Genomic DNA, 18652 nt, shown 5'->3' on the forward strand with positions numbered 1-18652 from the left:
AAATGATTTTTATCTCGGTAAAACTTCGCACATCGTTTTCTAATTAACAAATCTATCATACAAAGCAAAAACAATGGAAATCGGATTTTCCACTTGCCTCCGGACTTCCCCTATAATCCAAGGTCTTCCTAGGTCTTCTCAAGTCTTTAATAAGTACTACAAGTTTCCACGTTTACTGGTCCCCGAATAATGACTGATTACCGTAAGCTCTGTGTTTTAAAGAAATTGGTACTAGTTGACAACATGGCTGCGCCCATGATATTGGAAGAGCGTCACTAAAACGACTAGATACTAACATTGCGAACGAAATCAACGGAGTCAGTACTCGTAGAGGTAGAATATATAAGGTCACTGGCCAAACTCTTCTCAATTTTGATTCCATAGGCCCAGTAACAGTTGTTTTGTGGGGAGATAATTGGGAGACTAGAAAAATTATAACTACAAGGCCTAAAATTACCTCCGCACCCTGGCCATGTTGCGTCGTGAGCTAATTTTACACATAAGCGGGTACCTTTTGACAACAAAAGATAAAATGAAATGAAAATGTTGGAATCACCTGTACTTGCCAATCGCAACTCATGTATACAAGTATTGTCAGCAATTGTTTCACAAGCCGTGACAAGGCTAAATAAATGAGACTAAGTTAAGTTGCAACATTTATTAAAATTTAAAAACTTGCTATGAAAATACATGTAGCAGTGAAAATAAAACAATTTGATAAATGTCTGTAAATGACATGTACCAACTTTGTATGTCTGAAGAGACATTTGTTATGCAAAATAGGCTTGGTCTTTTTAGACCTTAGTCAGAAAAAAACTGATGCCTAACTTGAAGTTGGCTCTTTTGGTAAAAGTACTGCATATCTGTCTGAAAAGATAGATACCTAAGCAGTTGTGGCTCTTGATTAAAAGCACTGCATCTCTTGTCTGAAAAGACAGATATCTAAGGTAAATGGCTTTTGTTATACATATATGTACATGTAACCTTATTAAAATTTAATGTGAAGTAAATTACAGGTAACAATACCTGGAGAACACATATAACACCCAATTTTGTTTCAGTTAGCTATGTAAAAACTGGGATAAAATTGTTCCATTCCTTTTCAATATTTATTCCTGTCAAGTACTAAAATGTAATTGAATTGCTATAACCATTAAATATGCTTTGGTATAAAGACAAGAGCAGTAAACTACAGATAATTTTTGAAATGGTGACTTCACTGTGGAGAATGGAGATACTGTGACCCCACTCGTAATATCTCCACTGTGGAGACTGGATAAATTAACATTTGTTGACAGTAGTGTATGAACAAAAGTAAATGAGCAACCCAGACTCCACTAGAATTTGGACTAGGTGCACTGGTAGGGTAAGCATCCTCTGCTATTCTGGAAACATCTACCAAGTTGCTGATAAAATTCACTTCTGGGGTAGACACTAGAGGAGAAACTATATTAAATGCTCATGGTTCAGATGTCATTCATGTGGTGAAGATTTTTTAGGGGAGGAAAATATGGCAGGACGGTCAACTTACACTGAAGCAAGTACATTGAAACCTGCTGAAACTGAATCTCTTGTTCAGTTAAGAAAGAAGTTCAGTTTACCCAGATTAAAAAAAAATATAAAATTGATGCAGAGACTTCAAAAAGTGTCTAATTTAGACAGGTTTTTGAATTATTCAGGGTTCGGTTTAGACAGGTTTCACTGTAATAGATTTGAATATTCATGCACAAAATGTAGCCAGTTAATTTACTTGGATAAAGGGTCTATTCTTTAGCCCAAACAGTTTGTCACTAATCTGCCACTGAGTGTTCTAGGGTTCCATCCATGATGGGGAAGGTATGATTTTGTGAGGCAAAAATATGCTCTCCTGTTACACAAAATACAAAATTAGGTGAATCAATTCATAGAAAAAAATCTTTTATTCTTCAAATTTAATTTAGGGTCTTATCAAAAATGAGTACTTGCGTTCCCCTCCCATATTGCATGAAGGACAGTGATGAATATTTTAAACTACAAATGATATTTAGAGAGGATTTGAGGCACAGACCATTTTCTTCTCGAGGATTGGGTTGGGGTTTTATATTTGAGCAACAGCCGGAGTCAAAAGATTTTATTTGAAAACCTACATTGTCTCGTTGTCACTTGAGGGGTATTCAATCGTATTTTTTTCTGTCTATGGTTATATGGTTATGTAAAAAAAATTGTTTTTGCTGAAATTTTATATTATTTGATTTATTGAAATATTGAATATTTTGAAATCAGTTCTGTTAAGACAACTGTGGACAGAATACTAGTAAGTTTTTGCAGGCTTACACTACTTTATGGACTCAGTTGTCTGGTTTGGACACAAAGTTGCACAAAATGTTAAGGATCGCTGAGTAATCTTTTATCGAAATATTTTTACTTTACGTATTAGTTTCTGTGACAATCTGCTGTAACAGTCCCATTGTCCTGTACAGATAAAAGTAAGTTACTGGTCTTGTACAGGATTCAGGCATATTCTTTGGTCCTGTTTCTTCAGCAAAATCCTCATGTTCACCATTGTCCATATCCTGTGGTGGGAAAATTTGGAACCATGGTTGTAGATGCTCCGTGGCAGGAATACCATTGACATCTGCATGTAACTCTTCTTCGTCACTACTGTCAACTTCTGTCTCCAAGTCACTGTCCCCTCGAATGCTGTTTGTGTCGGACAAATTGTCCCCCTCAGAATCACTCATAGTCCACCGGTGCTTTTACGCTTTGTGTCCACTTGCTGAAGTAATAAATATGACGTCATTGCCCAAGGACGTTTCCATGACAAAATTCAGTTGTAATTTTCCCTTGATTTCCTGACTATTAATTGGCGTTTTTCTTGTATAGGCTCGGGTATAATGTAGGGATTTTTTTTTAATTTGGCTTATATATATATAATTTGTTTGTAGTTTTCCTTTGTGTTTTCAGACCCATGGCAGGGATGTGTTTTGCTGTTTGTTAAAAGTATCTTTTAAGTTAAGAGGTGCGACAGATATAGCACGAAGAAATAAAAAATTTGTCCTATACGTAGTTATTAAAAACTGCAAGAGAGGGTGCAGGGTTATGAATTGTCTTTCACAGCTACCGTGACATTTTGAGATGATCTATGTTGGTGTCCAACATATTAAGCAGTAGTTTGAGGTTGACATGTATTAAAAATTGGAAACAGAAAGAAGTTTTAAAAATATAAGATTAAACATCAAAAACTTTGGTACAGATAAATCAGTATGTCATGATGACACTTAGTTGCAGCAATAAAACTGTAAGAATTCTGACATTTTATATCCATTTACAACAATCACGCATACAGTAATCGGTCATTGTAGATGAGTAAAACATGCTTTTGGTACTAAGGAAATGTTTTGAAATTTGTTCACGATTATATTCACGATCTTGAAATCCTTTGCCTCTTTCTTCACGATCATAAAAGTGCTATTTTGTCTTATTAATGAAAATTTATTTTAATAAATGAACATTAAGAACTTGTTATCTGAAATGAGAGTGTAAAGTCAGAGTGAATATGTGATTTGCTGATAACCAAAGTAATCATTATTTCTTTGTCATTAAAAAAAATTTGTGGTTTGTTTACATTGGTTTGAACACTTACGTGAATATGTGAAAACTATATGGTTTTGGGCGTTGGCTATTACTTGGAAATATAATATATATAACATCATTCTGATGGATTTCTTATTTTTCAATAACATACACTAAAATACAATTATTATAGTAGGAAAACATAACTGATCCTCCGTGTGATCCATCAATTATTTGTTATTAACGATCGTTAACATCCACCATTCACGACCAAGCTGCAATACTTGACTTATTTTATCGATCAGTTTACGTTCATTTCTTGATACTTTAACAGGGATGATATGCACTCATTGTTATATTTCATTTTTTTTTTAATAAAGTGATCAAAATGTGGCATTTAGAGACCAACCATCCAATCCACTAAAAACAATTCTTAACCCAATTATTGAACTTTTGTCTGAACTAGGCAAATCTATGGGATTTCAGAAATGAGGTTCATATCCGTCATGACTTTTCCGCTACATCTATATGTGATATTAATATCTTCTTCGTATTCTCTATTGTGTTTTTTTTTTTTTGCCTGACCCAAATGGGTAAATAAAATTCATGTATTATATGCTACCTTACTCTAGCATTGCTAGAGCTTGCAAATTGTCTGGCAAGATAATTTCTGAGTTGGTGCCTGTATTGAGAAAAGGAATTTCAAACCTGGCATTCTATTTACACTGGCTAAAAAATCATTTAAGCGGAAAATGTGTTATATGTGTTTATTTCTTTTGTAAGTGCATTTAAGATTTTTTGCCTTGTAAAGGTAAACTTCTTTAGGGTTTTATTTTCCTTTCTGTTGGTTTTTGTGTTAATCGTTCTAATATTGCATATGGCCCTTTTTATTGCACTTCAATCAATTATGGTCAGAAATTAAAATGCGACTACCCTTAACCAGTAACAATGACAATATCTTTTTGCCATCTGGCAATTATTTTTACAACCAGTGTCCTAATACATTATACATGCAAGCCACTATTTTAATACTACAGAATTGATACATGCTTTCTGTGTGAAAACACCAGTACTTGCTTACACTCTCGAATTTCCAGCCTGATTAATATATAAATTGGTATATATGGGCTGCATATGTGAAAGGAAGCAAGCACCTGCATTGAAAACTCCACTTATCTGATATCGCTTTGTGATGTTAGGTCATTGTTAATGTCACTGAAGAAATATTTGAAAGTGAAAAAACAAGCCATGGCACTGAAAAGAAAAAAATGAAATATTTGCTGTGGCACTGAAAGGGTTAAGCATTATGAATCTATTGGATTCATCAAATTTCATATCATTTGGAAAATTAACCAATGAAGCTAGAATGGTTTGGAAGGTATGTGTGATTACTATTGCTATCAATCTCCCTTTTATCTCTTTACACAAGAGCCAGTATTAATGCTGTAGATTGTTTATAGTTCCTGATACTAAGCAGATATGGAAATGCAACTCTTGTAGTTCTTATATTATTTTTTTTTCTTACAAATAGGAGAGAAATCATTTCAGAAAAATGTGGGATTCATGTATTATTTTAAATATGTTTGCTTAAAGTTATAATCTCTTTATCTCTTCAAGGAAATGGAAGTTGAACAAAGAAAAGATGACCGAAAAAGACAGCATTCTCCTGATGCTGAGCTGAAAAAAGATGACAGGAAAAGAGCAAGGTCAAGGTCACCTAAAGATAAGAGGGACAGATCTAGGTCAAGATCACGAGAAAGGAAGCACAAAAAGAAAGATAAAGAAAGGTAAGTATTAAAATAATATTTTCTTTCATTCTATAAGGGAGTTATTAAAATTGCATATGACTTATTAACCAATGGCTGGTAATTAAATTTCTGTGGTAGGTTTCCTGATGTTATGGACTATTCCAGTAATACTTCCCTTAAATGCCATAATTCATAAGGAGTACAACCAAGAGAATTAATTTCATTTTTGCAATGCATTAGATTGTGTTAAATATCAGAAAAAAACCCAACCAAGGTTTAAATATTTATGAGGCTTTCCACCCCTCCAGGAACATTTTACTGACATAACTTCAGATCTTACAGGTTAGACTCATAGTCAATCAGCCGGTCTTAATTTAATATTTTTCACTCTCTATGGTTTAATTTACAGTAGATTTTACCATCTATGATCAAGCTCATATGTTGAATATCTTAATTAATTGACTACATGTATCGCTAATGGAGAAATAATTTGAACTGCATCTAAAGAATAAACTACATTAACATACATGTACATGTATCAATGAACTATTCTTAATTTTTCTTTTTTGAAAAAACATACACATGTACATGTTCATTAAATTTGAAAGGCGTTTGCCAAACTGCCCTAAGAAACTTAATTCCAGAAAATATATGGATGATATGCATGTCACAGTTATTTTAAAGGAGTCATCTGATTTATTTCCAGACACAGATCAAGAAGTAGAGAAAGAAAAAGGAGAAGTAGAAGTAAAGAAAAAGACAAAGAAAGAAAAAGAAGCCGAAGTCGAGAAAGACATAAGAAGAAGGACAAAGATAAGAAGAAAGACAAGTAGGGAAAATTTAATTTATAAAACAGAAATAATGAATTCAATGTGCTTAAGGAGGTAGACCTAGGATAAGGGAAACAACTCTTAAAAATCACTGGAATGTTTGTATTCAGCATTTTGCATCTATCTTATGTAAGCATCTATTTAACTTCAATTCATTTTATTCTGCTTCAAATGAAAGCTTGAGAGGCTTAGGTGAAATTGTGTTTGATGCAAACATATCACTAATTTTTTTAGTTATGTCCCTTATCCTACGTCTACCTCCTTAAGTTTTAAGATATTATTTTTATCATGCAAATTCATTTATCATTTTGTAATTAAAGTAGGTTGTAATTTTTCTATTTTGTTTTTATTGTTTATTTCTTCCTTCCTGAAATCTACCATTAAATTGGTGTGAATTAATTTGATTACAAGTAGCAACATTTAAAAATGTAGATATTGAAAAGTCTTTATGAGTCATATTAAAGTTATCTTTGCAAATGTTTGTTGCTCTTACGTAACTTTTTAGATAATCAGATTGATTTCTACTATTATCCATTGGAATTACCATTTAAAACAAATCTTGTTCAGTTCTTTGAAACAGAGTTTTGAGAAATACCCATTTTTATTGCAAACGTTTTACACTTCCACCTGAGGTTTTGTAAAGAAAAGAATGTTTAGCACCTGCTCATTGCTCTTAATTCTTAATGGAGTCAGAGATGCTTGTTTACTTCTATATCCCTGAATTTTGTTGTGTTTTATTTTGGTCATAACTCCCCTTATCTTATTTTTGTTATTGGTTTTTTGCCTATAACCATTGTTGCCTTTCATTTACTTTCAAATTATATATTTATCCTGTTCTTTAGATCTGATGCCAAGTCAGAAGTAAAAGAAGAAGAAGAAAAAGTGCCAAAGAAGGTTCCCTTGTCTTTAGAGGAACTGTTGGCAAAGAAAAAGGCTGAAGAGGAAGCCCTTAGTAAGGTATGTCAAAGGTCACATTATATTAAGAAACTGTTCTTTTTTTTATGAACATCTCGGCGGATGTTTCTAGAAAAGCAGAGGTCACTTACCCTAAAAGGTGCACCTGGTTCATGGTCTCAGTTTTTAGTGGAGTCTGAGTTGCTCATTTACTTTTGTTACTTTGTATGTATTATTTTAATTACTTTATGTTCTTTGTTGTGTTTGTCTGTTTTTCATGTCTGGTCTTTGTTCTTGGATTACATTCTTTTGATTTCCGCTAGAATCTTGGTTCCCATGATTATTCTTACATAAGTATGAGCTATGGATGAAATCTGCAGTTAATTCTCATGATGCTTATTTGATTTTGGTCATAGATTATTGTAAGAATTATGCATTAAAATTCAAATAAACTGCATTATGGAAGTGATTTTGATAGACAGCCTTGAAATAAAGATTTGTAATTAACCAATAATTTTTTTTAGATAATTTAACTTCTACTTAGTTTTTATTACCGGTAGCAGTTTTTTTTTTTTGTATAAAAAAGCAAATCAGTCAGTGTAAATGATATTTCTTTTGGCTAGAAGGCCTGTAGAGAGTCTGTCCTGTCTTCCTGATTCCAATATGGGCATAGGTTTATGAATACATTATCTCCATGCTTTCAAAAGCATTGGAAATAAGCCATGTGGCTTTCATGGGTTATTCCAATTGAATATCAACATCTTTTGATAGCTATTTTAGGCATTATTCCACTTACTTTAAACATATTTTCTCTACAGTTATCATTATTATATTTAACATATATGATACAATAAGTCTTTTTAAAATTATTGTATATGTTGATATTTAATCAAATAAATCTATCTATCTAAGCTCTGATAATGATAGAATATGTAATAGGTACAAATTCAGTACATTTGCCTTTTTTGTCCTTAAATTTGATATACATACATTTAGTCATGATAACATGTCATATTGTTTTTAAATGGAATTCAACTGTAGTAATGAATGTGTGAAACATTATCATCTGTCATTTCAATCCCATATTATAATTTTTAATTCTTTCTGTCTTTTTTAGCCAAAATTCTTATCAAAAGAAGAAAGAGCTGCAGAGGCATTGAAAAAAAGACAAGAACAGGTTCAGGAACAAAGAAAGAAAATGGAAGAAGAGAAAAAGAAACAGTTGGACTTCCTTAGTGCTAGCCATGGTGGTAAAGAATGTATGAGTCACACAGAATTTTATGACAAAATCTTATCTTTTTGCATTCTACTTTACCGAAACAGCAAGCTCTTTTCAGCAATAAATTATGCAGCTATTTAATACACACCAATTTACAAAATATATTATAGAACAAAAAGGACAGGACAGTCACCAAATACATTCCTTTCTAAGGACTTTTGAATGATTTTAATTATAGTTTACTCATGTCAAACCATGTAAAACTCGCATAAGAAACTGGTTTCATGGAATAGATGACGAAAATATTTGTAATAAGATTAAGATGGTAAAATTAAGATTTTCAACATGCAAGCTTTAGCTTTACATGTATGTGTTTCTTTATATAGATGGGGCATATGCCTTAAGTGATTTTGGTTGCTGTCTTGATATCAACTTCCTGTACCAGTCGGGGTATGCCAAGCACGCCTTAACTTCATCGTCATTTTTTTTAAATACTTCAGGGGGAGTTGATGACAGGAGAGACAGGGACAGATATCGAGACAGAGATCGTGATAGAGACCGAGAAAGGGATAGAGAGAGGGAACGTGAAAGACGAGAAAGAGAAAGGGAGAGAAACAAGGAGGAGGATAAAGATAAGGACAAAGTTATGGAAGAAAAAGAAAAAGATAAAGTCGTTGATGCTATCAAGGTGAGAGCATTTAATATGCTAGAACTTGTTATGTAGTTACTCAGAATCCCCTTGTAGGGATTTAATTAGTTTTTGATAAATTCATGTGTTGCTAGAAAGGAGCTCCTTTTCTTTCATTATATTCTGATTTTTTTTTCTAAACTCTTACTGTACTTACAACATCAAAAAGAGTTGGACTTACATATCATACCATATTTTCTGGACTATAAGTCAATGTGGAGTATAAGTCGAATTACCTAATTTTGACCAAAATCGACGAAAAAAAAACATAGATAAGTCGAGGGTCAGAGTTTGCATTTAATTTATATCGTACATGCCAGTGTAGGTCCTAGTTGAGCGGATGGTTTTCGACAGCATATATATTATTCCAGCCATGTTACTAAGTATAAGATTTCTGAATTAAATTAATATCTGTGTTTTTTTTAAAGTGTACTTTGTCCGCAAGTTCAATTAGTTTATTGAATGGCATGTCAATGACTCTGAAGCCTTAGATCAGGAGTACAAAACCATAAACATGTCAAACATGGACACCCATGTGTGAAATTAGCGGAAATTTTTTTGATGAATTTGTCATAATTACGAGCGGTAATTAGTAAACAATATTACCTGGTATTATGAAATACAATAAAAAATAATTATTACCTGCAAATTTGGTTGCAATTAGCCATTTAGATAACTAATTATAATTTGAGCCACTTGCGAATGTGTCACAACATACAGTAAATGGGTATAAATTTGCATATTAAAGGACCGATAACTCCCAAACACTCGATAATGTTTTCCAAGTTAAAAAGTTTTGTTAACATATCTTCTAGAGTTTGTTTACATATTTTAACGTTTTCAAAGTTTATATTAACATCATGGTATTCATTCATAAAGGGTAGCGGCATTGATCAATAATATTCGAATTCAATCGCCGGTTTGACTGTTTGAGTGATGGCTTTCTTTGATTGCAGTTACCAAAAATTTTGAATTAAAGCGATCAAAATTGAACTAAACAAATCTAATGAAATGCATTGTAGATAAAAAATTTTCTTGAAAAATCCTTAGATAAGTCGAAGTGGACGATAAGTCGAGGCTGACACTTAGCTGAAATAAATATTGACTTATAGTCCGGAAAATATGGTAATTTCATCATTCTCTTTTTTTATTTCCTTGACATATTAACCAATGCTATAACATGTAAAGTTAACAACAAATCATTCTGGTTATATATGTGTTTAGGAGAGATACTTGGGTCTTGTAAAGAAGAAGCGTCGTATCAGGAGATTAAATGACAGGAAGTTTGTATTTGATTGGGACGCAGGTGATGATACATCCACCGATTATAATCCACTTTATAAAGACAAACACCAGGTCCAGTTCTATGGAAGGGGATATGTAGCTGGTATAGATTTAAAAGTATGTATACCAATACTTATAAATTTTAAGGATTTTTAGAAGTAGTTTGTAGGGTATGGTTTTGTACTCATTTTCACATTGGCATAGCTCATGCTACTGGGTGATTTTGCGAAATAGGCAGCCTGGTGTTGCTCACTTGGGCTATGTTTTTATACCAAGCATTAGCTAGGTATAAAATATGAATATTAACACTAGCCTGTGTGAAAATTAGTACAACACCATACCTGACATAAATTATTTTTATTCTAAAATGAAAAACAAATGACTATTATTGCATCGCGATCGTCAAGGGATTGATCATATCAGGTTATATATTGTTTGTAGTTAATTATAGGACATTGTATTAGAATTATGTATATTTTCTCAGTGTACATAAATTTCATCTACGAACTTTGAAATAAAGATGTTGAGCAAGTTAGTGTCCTTGAATTATTTTGCATAGATTTATTTATGGAATTCTGAAAATTCATTGGACTAGTTTGTATAAAGTTGTTTAAAGTGAGTAGATGTCCTGCTTATACTTTATTTTGCCCATGTTGTCCTGAAATCCTATGTTAAATGCTGTTTCCATCCATTTTTCAGTCACAGAAGAAAGAGCAGTCCATGTTTTATGGAGATCTTTTAGAGAAACGAAGAACAGATGCAGAAAAAGAACAGGAGAAGTATGACGTTTTGCAGTTTGTTGTTGGAAATTATTTAAAAATGTACTAGGGTGTACTGAGAACAATGCAGTTTAAAGGTTGAGACAGAAAAAATCTCAGTGAAACCCGATAGGTAGATGTGCTATTAGTTCATCTCTTTGAATTTGAGAATAAAGGAAAAAGTTCATTGATTGCATGTTTCTCTATGGTAGCAAATTTACTCATTGTTTGCAGAAGAGTTTCACAGCAGTTAGTAGAAGCTTTATCAGAGAGGTTAATTTCATAGATTTTGTGTTTCATACATGTATATATCATAAAGACTTGACTTGTAGTAAGTCTACCTGATAGGTCATAGATGTGATGTTTAGTTGAGATGTTAAAATTGATCTCATCAGTTGATTTGATATAGTGTTGGCATGGGAGTTGCTGAAATTTTTTAGTGTCAGGGTAGTAGCTTGAGATAAAAAATGCTTTAAGCCGTGAAATTTTCTCTGCAGTTTCATTTTTGCTATTTTTGTGGTAAGAGCTGTACCGCAAAAACAAACAAAAAACCGTTGTAAATACTTTTTTCGAACAATATTATTCTATGATTTTGGGAAAGATCATGAATTTAAAGCTGCATGAATTTAGATTAATCACAATATCCATGGGGAAAAAAAACAGAGCAAATTTCCCAGTTTACAGTATCAAGCAGTAAGAGCAATGGGAAAATGCATTAATGTCGCTGATTAAAACATATGAGCAAAGCTAAAACAAGACATCATAAGAAATTCCTAAGCTACATAATGAGAATGCATCAATCAGTAAAAATCAGCTACATATGTACCGATATCATATGATGTACATGTAGGAGATCAACCTATTTGATTTTAATTTCAAAATTATTTTTTTATTATTTTTTGTTGTATTATTTTAGGAAAAGATTGAAAAATATTTCAAAGAAAGAAGCCAAGCAAAAATGGGATGATCGTCATTGGAAGGACAAACCATTGTCAGAAATGACAGAGAGAGATTGGAGAATATTCAAAGAAGATTATAACATCTCCTGTAAAGGAGGTAAAATACCTAACCCCTTTCGTGACTGGAATGAGAGTGATCTGCCAAGTGATCTTAAGGAGATTATTGATAGAGTTGGTTATAAGGTGAGTGTCGCTGTCATAGGAAATACAAGACGTTTTTTTGTATCAAGAGTTTTACATTGAATAGCTTGAATTGTTTTTTTATGGGGGTGCCATCTGTCTGTCTCAAGTCTACAATTTTAATTTTACATGAATTAAAGAAAAAAATTGTAGAAGTGAGATGTAAAGTTCAAAACTAAAGAACAATGCAAAAAGAAATTAGAAGAATTTAAGAAAACAAAGACCCAAACAAATCCTAAGATAACCACAGAAAAATAAAAGCAAATAGGATTCAACCAAATATTTTGAACATAGACCAGTTGCACTAGTTGGGTACTTTGTTATACATTCTAAGCTGAAAGGTGAATATATGGATACTTCTTGTCTTCATTACAAATATACCTGAAATCTATGGCATGTAGCGGGTTTTCAAATTCAATCAATTTAGTTAAACTAAAAACAAAATCTTATTTTTAATTGTGATTTTGTTGATTTCAGGAACCCACACCTATCCAGAGGCAGGCTATACCAATAGGTTTACAGAATAGAGATATTATTGGTGTAGCTCAGACTGGGTCCGGTAAAACTGCAGCTTTCTTGTTACCACTGCTCAAGTGGATCCAAAGTTTACCTAAAATAGAAAGGTGAGAAAAGAAACATTTTTATCTGGTACATGTAATTTTATACTTCCATTCAAGGATTTGGTGGTATATTGATTCACCTTGTTGGTCATTCCATACTTCCATCTGTTGTAATTTCAATGCAATTATCTCAACTAATGGATGTATTGATTTCTAATTTTGTGTGTGGTTTATATACTTGGAGATGGGACATATATTGTTAGCAAATTTGGTTGCTATTCAAAAAATCTACTTCCAGTATACTCTTGCTCAACAACCTGTGCAAAATCACTATACTATCAGTAACAGTTATGGCGTAAATTTATTGATATTGGCAAATCTGTCGTATCTTTGATAACTTTGTCTTTATTATACTATAGTTCTTTCAGTCTGTTGTTTGATAGCACATTCAATAACTCAAAACCACTTGGAGGGATTGTTGTTAAATACTTGTTTGACAGTTTAAGTACAAAAAAACAATGTATAATGTTTGTCCTTATGGAAAGATTCTCCCTTTACTTTTTCATTATGTTAACAAGCTTCCTTTCCCTGTTTTGAACTTTTTACACTAGAAAAAGGTGGAGATGAGTATCAGGTGCTCTTGATACAGTCAAAACAGAAAATTTGTGATTTGTATTTATATCAGGTTTTAGTTATTTGGTAGGTTTTGTTTGTTTGGTTTTTTTTTGCTACGTGAATAAGTTGTTATATATGTTTCCATTCTATTGCTTTTCATACCAGGTTAGAAGATGTAGACCAGGGACCATATGCAATCATTCTGTCACCCACCCGTGAGTTAGCTCAGCAGATCGAGGAGGAGACAGTGAAGTTTGCTCTTAGTTTGAGCATCAGAACAGTAGCAGTGATTGGTGGTCTGTCAAGGGAAGAGCAAGGTTTTAAACTACGACAGGGTTGTGAGGTAAACATACACATGTATTATGCTCCCAATACAAGGAAATAAAGAAAACTTTTGAAGGAAACAAACTTGTTTTTTTGGTACACATCCTCCCATAACTAGTATTTTAAAAACATATGATGGAGTTAAATGTAGTTGAAAATTTAGTCAAAATAAAAAAGTTAAATTTTCAGTTTTTTTAATTGAGGAACAGTACTGTTTACACACTTAGCAAAATTTAGTTTAAATTCAGTCAAATTTAGTGGAAGTTACCATGATTATTTTAAATTTCAATCAATTTAGTACACTTTAGATCAGTTCAGTCAAATGTATAGCTGTTTAGACACATATAAAATTCAGTCAAATGTAGCATAAAATCTTAAGCTTATTTGTAACAGTTTAGTTATATTTATAGCCATGAGGCCACATATACTTTAGCAATTTTAGTACAATTTAATAAAGCATATTTTAGGAAAATTTATTTCAATTATCTACACTTAAGATCAGTTTTATAGTCAAACTTGTAGCTGTGTAAACACAATTAGAATTTAGATAAATTTGGTAAAATTAAGCCAAATTTAATGAAATTTAAGACCATGTAGTACTTTTTAGATCAATTTAGTCATATTTATAGCTGTTAAGACACCTTTAAGATTTAATAAAAGAAGTAAAAATAATTTTAAAAAAGAACAAAATTGAGCTCAAACGTTTTAAGGCATATTTTGAACATTTTTACTGCCTGTCTATTACAGATTGTCATAGCAACACCTGGTCGTCTAATTGATGTGTTGGAGAATCGGTACCTTGTTCTGAATCAGTGTACCTATGTTGTCATGGATGAAGCCGACAAGATGTTAAACATGGGTTTTGAACCTGATGTCCAGAAGATTTTAACATACCTACCCACATCCAATCTGAAACCTGACACAGAGGATGCAGAGGACAGTGAAATGTTAATGAAAAATTATAAATCTAAGAAGAAATACAGACAAGTATGATAACCTACATTATAAAGTACAAGTCTTTAATAGAATCTGGCAAAGATAGTTAATCAGGATTCTTAAACATACACTAGTATTCAAAACACACCATCAGCATCAACCTGACAAAGTATTTTTTATTCTGGGTGGTCTCCCTTATTTTATTTTAAAGTTGGGGGCATTAAGGTATTTTGGTTGGGCTGTCTGTCTATCTGTCCAGTCCAGATAGTTATGCATCTAGAATTGTACTTCTAGAACTGAAATTTTTTTTGTGATGTTCATAACTATTTTGATAAAGAAGAGAACACTTTGTCAGTTAAAGGAAAGGTTGATGCATCAAAGATTTTTTATATAACTTTCGATTTTTGTGATTCCATGCTGGATAAGTGATTAATTTTGAATTAAAGCAGAGTTAAGTTTTACTAAAATACCCAATGCATATGTGTTATATAACGTTCTTAAACCCCAAAAATTATATTATTTGTCTTATCTTTTACAGACTGTGATGTTTACGGCTACTATGCCCCCTGCTGTGGAGAGACTGGCAAAGAACTACTTAAGAAGACCAGCTGTGGTTTACATAGGATCAGCTGGAAAACCAACAGAGAAAGTGGAACAAATTGCCTACATGGTTACTGATAGTGAGAAAAGGTACATTATTGTTATTTTAAGGCAGTTTTGAGAAGCAATATATTTTCATGTCATTGTGTATTAACTTTTTAGGTGGAATTGATATTTTTATATGAATCTGAATACTTATATAAAGACTGGTAAAACCTTTTCAATATACTTAAGAGAATGTCAGATTTATTAGTGTAGAGGAAATGTGTTGAAATTAGTTGATTACAAAGTTCATAATCATGAGTTTTAACGTACTACAAACCATTCTGAAGATCGTGCATTAATCAAAGAAAAAGCATGCAGAGCCTACATCTTTTTCAAATTAAACAAAAAAAGTAATTTTGTGCATGGAATCTCAGTTTGTTATTCCAAAGTCCAGTAATTTTATTACTACCACCATTTTTCTGAAATGCTGGAAAAGTTTATATTTGTTTTAAATTTAATATAGTGGATCAACCAACCAATCATCAATGTTAAGAAGTTTTCATTACAGCATATTGGTAACTAACATTTTATACATACTTTCATCACACGTCTTTTACAGGAAGAAGTTATTGGGAATTCTGCAGACCAGATTAGAACCTCCAATTATCATCTTTGTCAATCAGAAGAAAGGTGTGGACGTTCTGGCAAAGTCTCTCGAGAAAATGGGGGTATGTGGCATATTTACTCAGGCCAAAAAAATATATGTATGTTTCCTTTCACCCAACTAACCTTGAAATATTCTGATCGAAATTCCAGAAAAAAACATTCTGGTACCAAGTTTGTGCCAAAATTTCTGGAAAAAACTTATATCTCGTTCATTCACCGGTTGGCTTCATTAACGAAATTGGTGCTCCTAGCCATGCCGTAGCACATGTATAGGAGCTAGCCCAGGTATACTGCAAGTGTATTATGATAATTCTTAATGAATTTATTCATATTAAACAATTTTAATATGACATTTGTCAGAAAAATTAATGAAAGTAGATAAAATCCCAACCTTCCAACCTTGAATTTTTTTTCTGAAGTTTTGACATATATATATTTTTTTTATTGGCCTCAAATAATAAAAAGATATAAACAATTCTTGAATGTCATTTGCTCATCTATGTTTTATATTGTGTTTGATATTTGGAATAAAGGATCAACCAATCCATCTATACGAAAGAAAGCTGACCCTTGAAGAGAAATTTCTTGTTAAGTAGTAGTCTTTATAAGAACCATGCAAATTCTCCAAAATGTGATATACCTAAAAAAAGGCTACACATTTTTATTTTTGATATTAAGTTGATTTATGGGTCTATATTATGAAATGTGTAAATATTCATTCAAATCTGCCTGCTCTTAGGAGATAATCCACATTGAAAATCTAATAGATTCTATTGTATTTGAGTGTCATTTACAGAGTTATCTCCCTTAATTTTTAAATCTACAGTGCATTCTATATTATTTTTATCTCCTAAGAGCATGGGGTATAATATGAAAACCCAATGTTAATTTCTGTTTACTATGGCATTTCAAACAAAATACCAAAAATAAAAATATTTAGGCTTTTTACGCATGAACACATTTTGCATGATTCTTAGCTGGAGTACAACTTAACATTTTTAAATGGTAATACATGTTTATGTAGCGGTATGTGCAACCAAGGATGTTAATTTTATGCATTTTTTTCCTATAAGTGTGATGGATATTACTCGAGTTTCATTTTTTTCCCAGATATTTTTTTTCAATTTTGTACCTCCATTTTTCATTTCTTTGTTTTTTTGTCTATTTTCAGTTCAGTGCTACTACTCTCCATGGTGGTAAGGGACAAGAACAGAGAGAATTTGCCCTAGCCAGTCTGAAGGGAGGTTCTAAGGACATCCTGGTAGCTACTGATGTTGCTGGTCGTGGTATTGATATTAAAGATGTGTCACTTGTAATCAATTACGACATGGCAAAATCTATAGAAGGTTGGTATTTTAGTAGTAAAATAGAATAACAGTTTTGAATAAGAATTAAGTTTAAACAGAGCTCTCATATTTATGGCTTTCTGCTAACTTAAATTTTAAATCTGAATATTATTCATTTTGGTCATAATTTCAATAGTATATGGGCAATATTTTTTTTTAAGTTAATAAAGTTACATTTGAAGTTTCACTAAAATTCATCAAGTGGTTTAAAAGGAGTTTGGGATGCAAAAATCATATCGTCTTTCCCTATTCCAAATAGATAAAACTTTTTCCCATTTGTTTCCCTAATACATGTAACTATGTTGCTTAGCAACCTGAATTGTTTAGTGCAAGCACACATTGTAGTTTTTACAAAATGATGTCAACATACATGTAAGATCAACCTTAGCCAAGTTGTCATGGTGCATTTTCTGTAGGGATAACACATCTTACTTCTTTGTTAATACTGATGACTTTATGTGAAAATGTTAACTGGAGATTGATCAGCTGTTACTGTTGTTTCAGATTACACCCATCGCATAGGTAGAACAGGTCGTGCTGGTAAAGCTGGTGTAGCCATTTCATTCCTGACAAAGGACGATAGTGCCGTGTTCTACGACTTGAAACAATGTCTGTTGAACAGTCCTGTGTCTCATTGTCCACCAGAATTGGCAAGTCATCCCGACGCCCAGCATAAACCAGGAACTGTTGTACAGAAGAAGAGAAAAGATGAGACGATTTTCTTAAGTTAAAAAACTGTACACAAAATCATGGTATTGTGGTTTAATTAAAGAAATTTTTATTAGAAGGATGGATGTTCAAGTGACAGGAACTCAGAATATATCTTTCAATAGATTGAATTTGAGGTTGCTGAAGAGGGACTGATGAATAAAATCTCCATTCAATAAATATAAACATGACTACTTGTATGCAGGTTATTGTCAAGATTTGGACATAATGACTTTAACAAAAAATATTCTCTCTGAAAAAATTATATTAGAGTGGTATACACATTGAATGAGTTAACAATATCAGTACAGGGATATTAACCTGCTACAGTAAGTTTTTTTTTCCAAAACTCATGACAAAATTACATTCATCTGCTGTACTCTAAATGGACATCTTTCAAAAATTTAAGTTATTTATGTTGATCTAGATGAATATACAATGATGTATGCCTGGTATGTTTGGAGATTATTTACAAAATATTAGAAGCCTCGATCAGGAGAGTACAAACTGTTGGATAAATGAAGAGAAATGAAACATATTTTAATGATGACACAGTTTAGAGGAATAGTGCTACCAATCTTTGTCATTGTTAATATTACCTTTGTTTTTATGTGACATTAAATGATACTATATTGTAGTATGTTCGTATTATTATTTCATATTGTAGTTTGCTAGAAAAGCAACCATTCACAATTACTAACATATTAAAAGGTTGAATAATATACAAAAACAAGTTACAAGCCCTGAATTATATTTTAACTCTTTTTTTGTGGAATGACACATTATAGTAAAGTTTTAAA

At 32.1% G+C, this 18652-nt stretch overlaps 1 protein-coding gene across 1 annotated transcript; it reads left to right on the forward strand.

Annotated features, from left to right (window-relative positions):
• The first annotated feature begins 239 nt into the window (after positions 1-239).
• Positions 240-18489, forward strand: LOC148603189 (putative ATP-dependent RNA helicase DDX23). The gene is made up of 16 exons (XM_088552400.1): positions 240-347; positions 5170-5339; positions 6007-6129; positions 6973-7087; positions 8142-8283; positions 8744-8931; positions 10156-10332; positions 10915-10994; positions 11890-12115; positions 12590-12735; positions 13453-13630; positions 14359-14598; positions 15086-15237; positions 15752-15860; positions 16970-17144; positions 17649-18489. Exons 2-16 carry the CDS (start codon positions 5173-5175, stop codon positions 17873-17875), a joined length of 2445 nt encoding a protein of 814 aa, XP_088408526.1. The 5' UTR covers positions 240-347; positions 5170-5172; the 3' UTR covers positions 17876-18489.
• Positions 18490-18652: the final 163 nt, after the last annotated feature.

Source organism: Perna viridis, chromosome 11 (genome assembly GCF_037379345.1).
Source record: "Perna viridis isolate PV_CMFRI_1.1 ecotype Kerala chromosome 11, ASM3737934v1, whole genome shotgun sequence".
Lineage (NCBI taxonomy): Eukaryota > Metazoa > Mollusca > Bivalvia > Mytilida > Mytilidae > Perna > Perna viridis.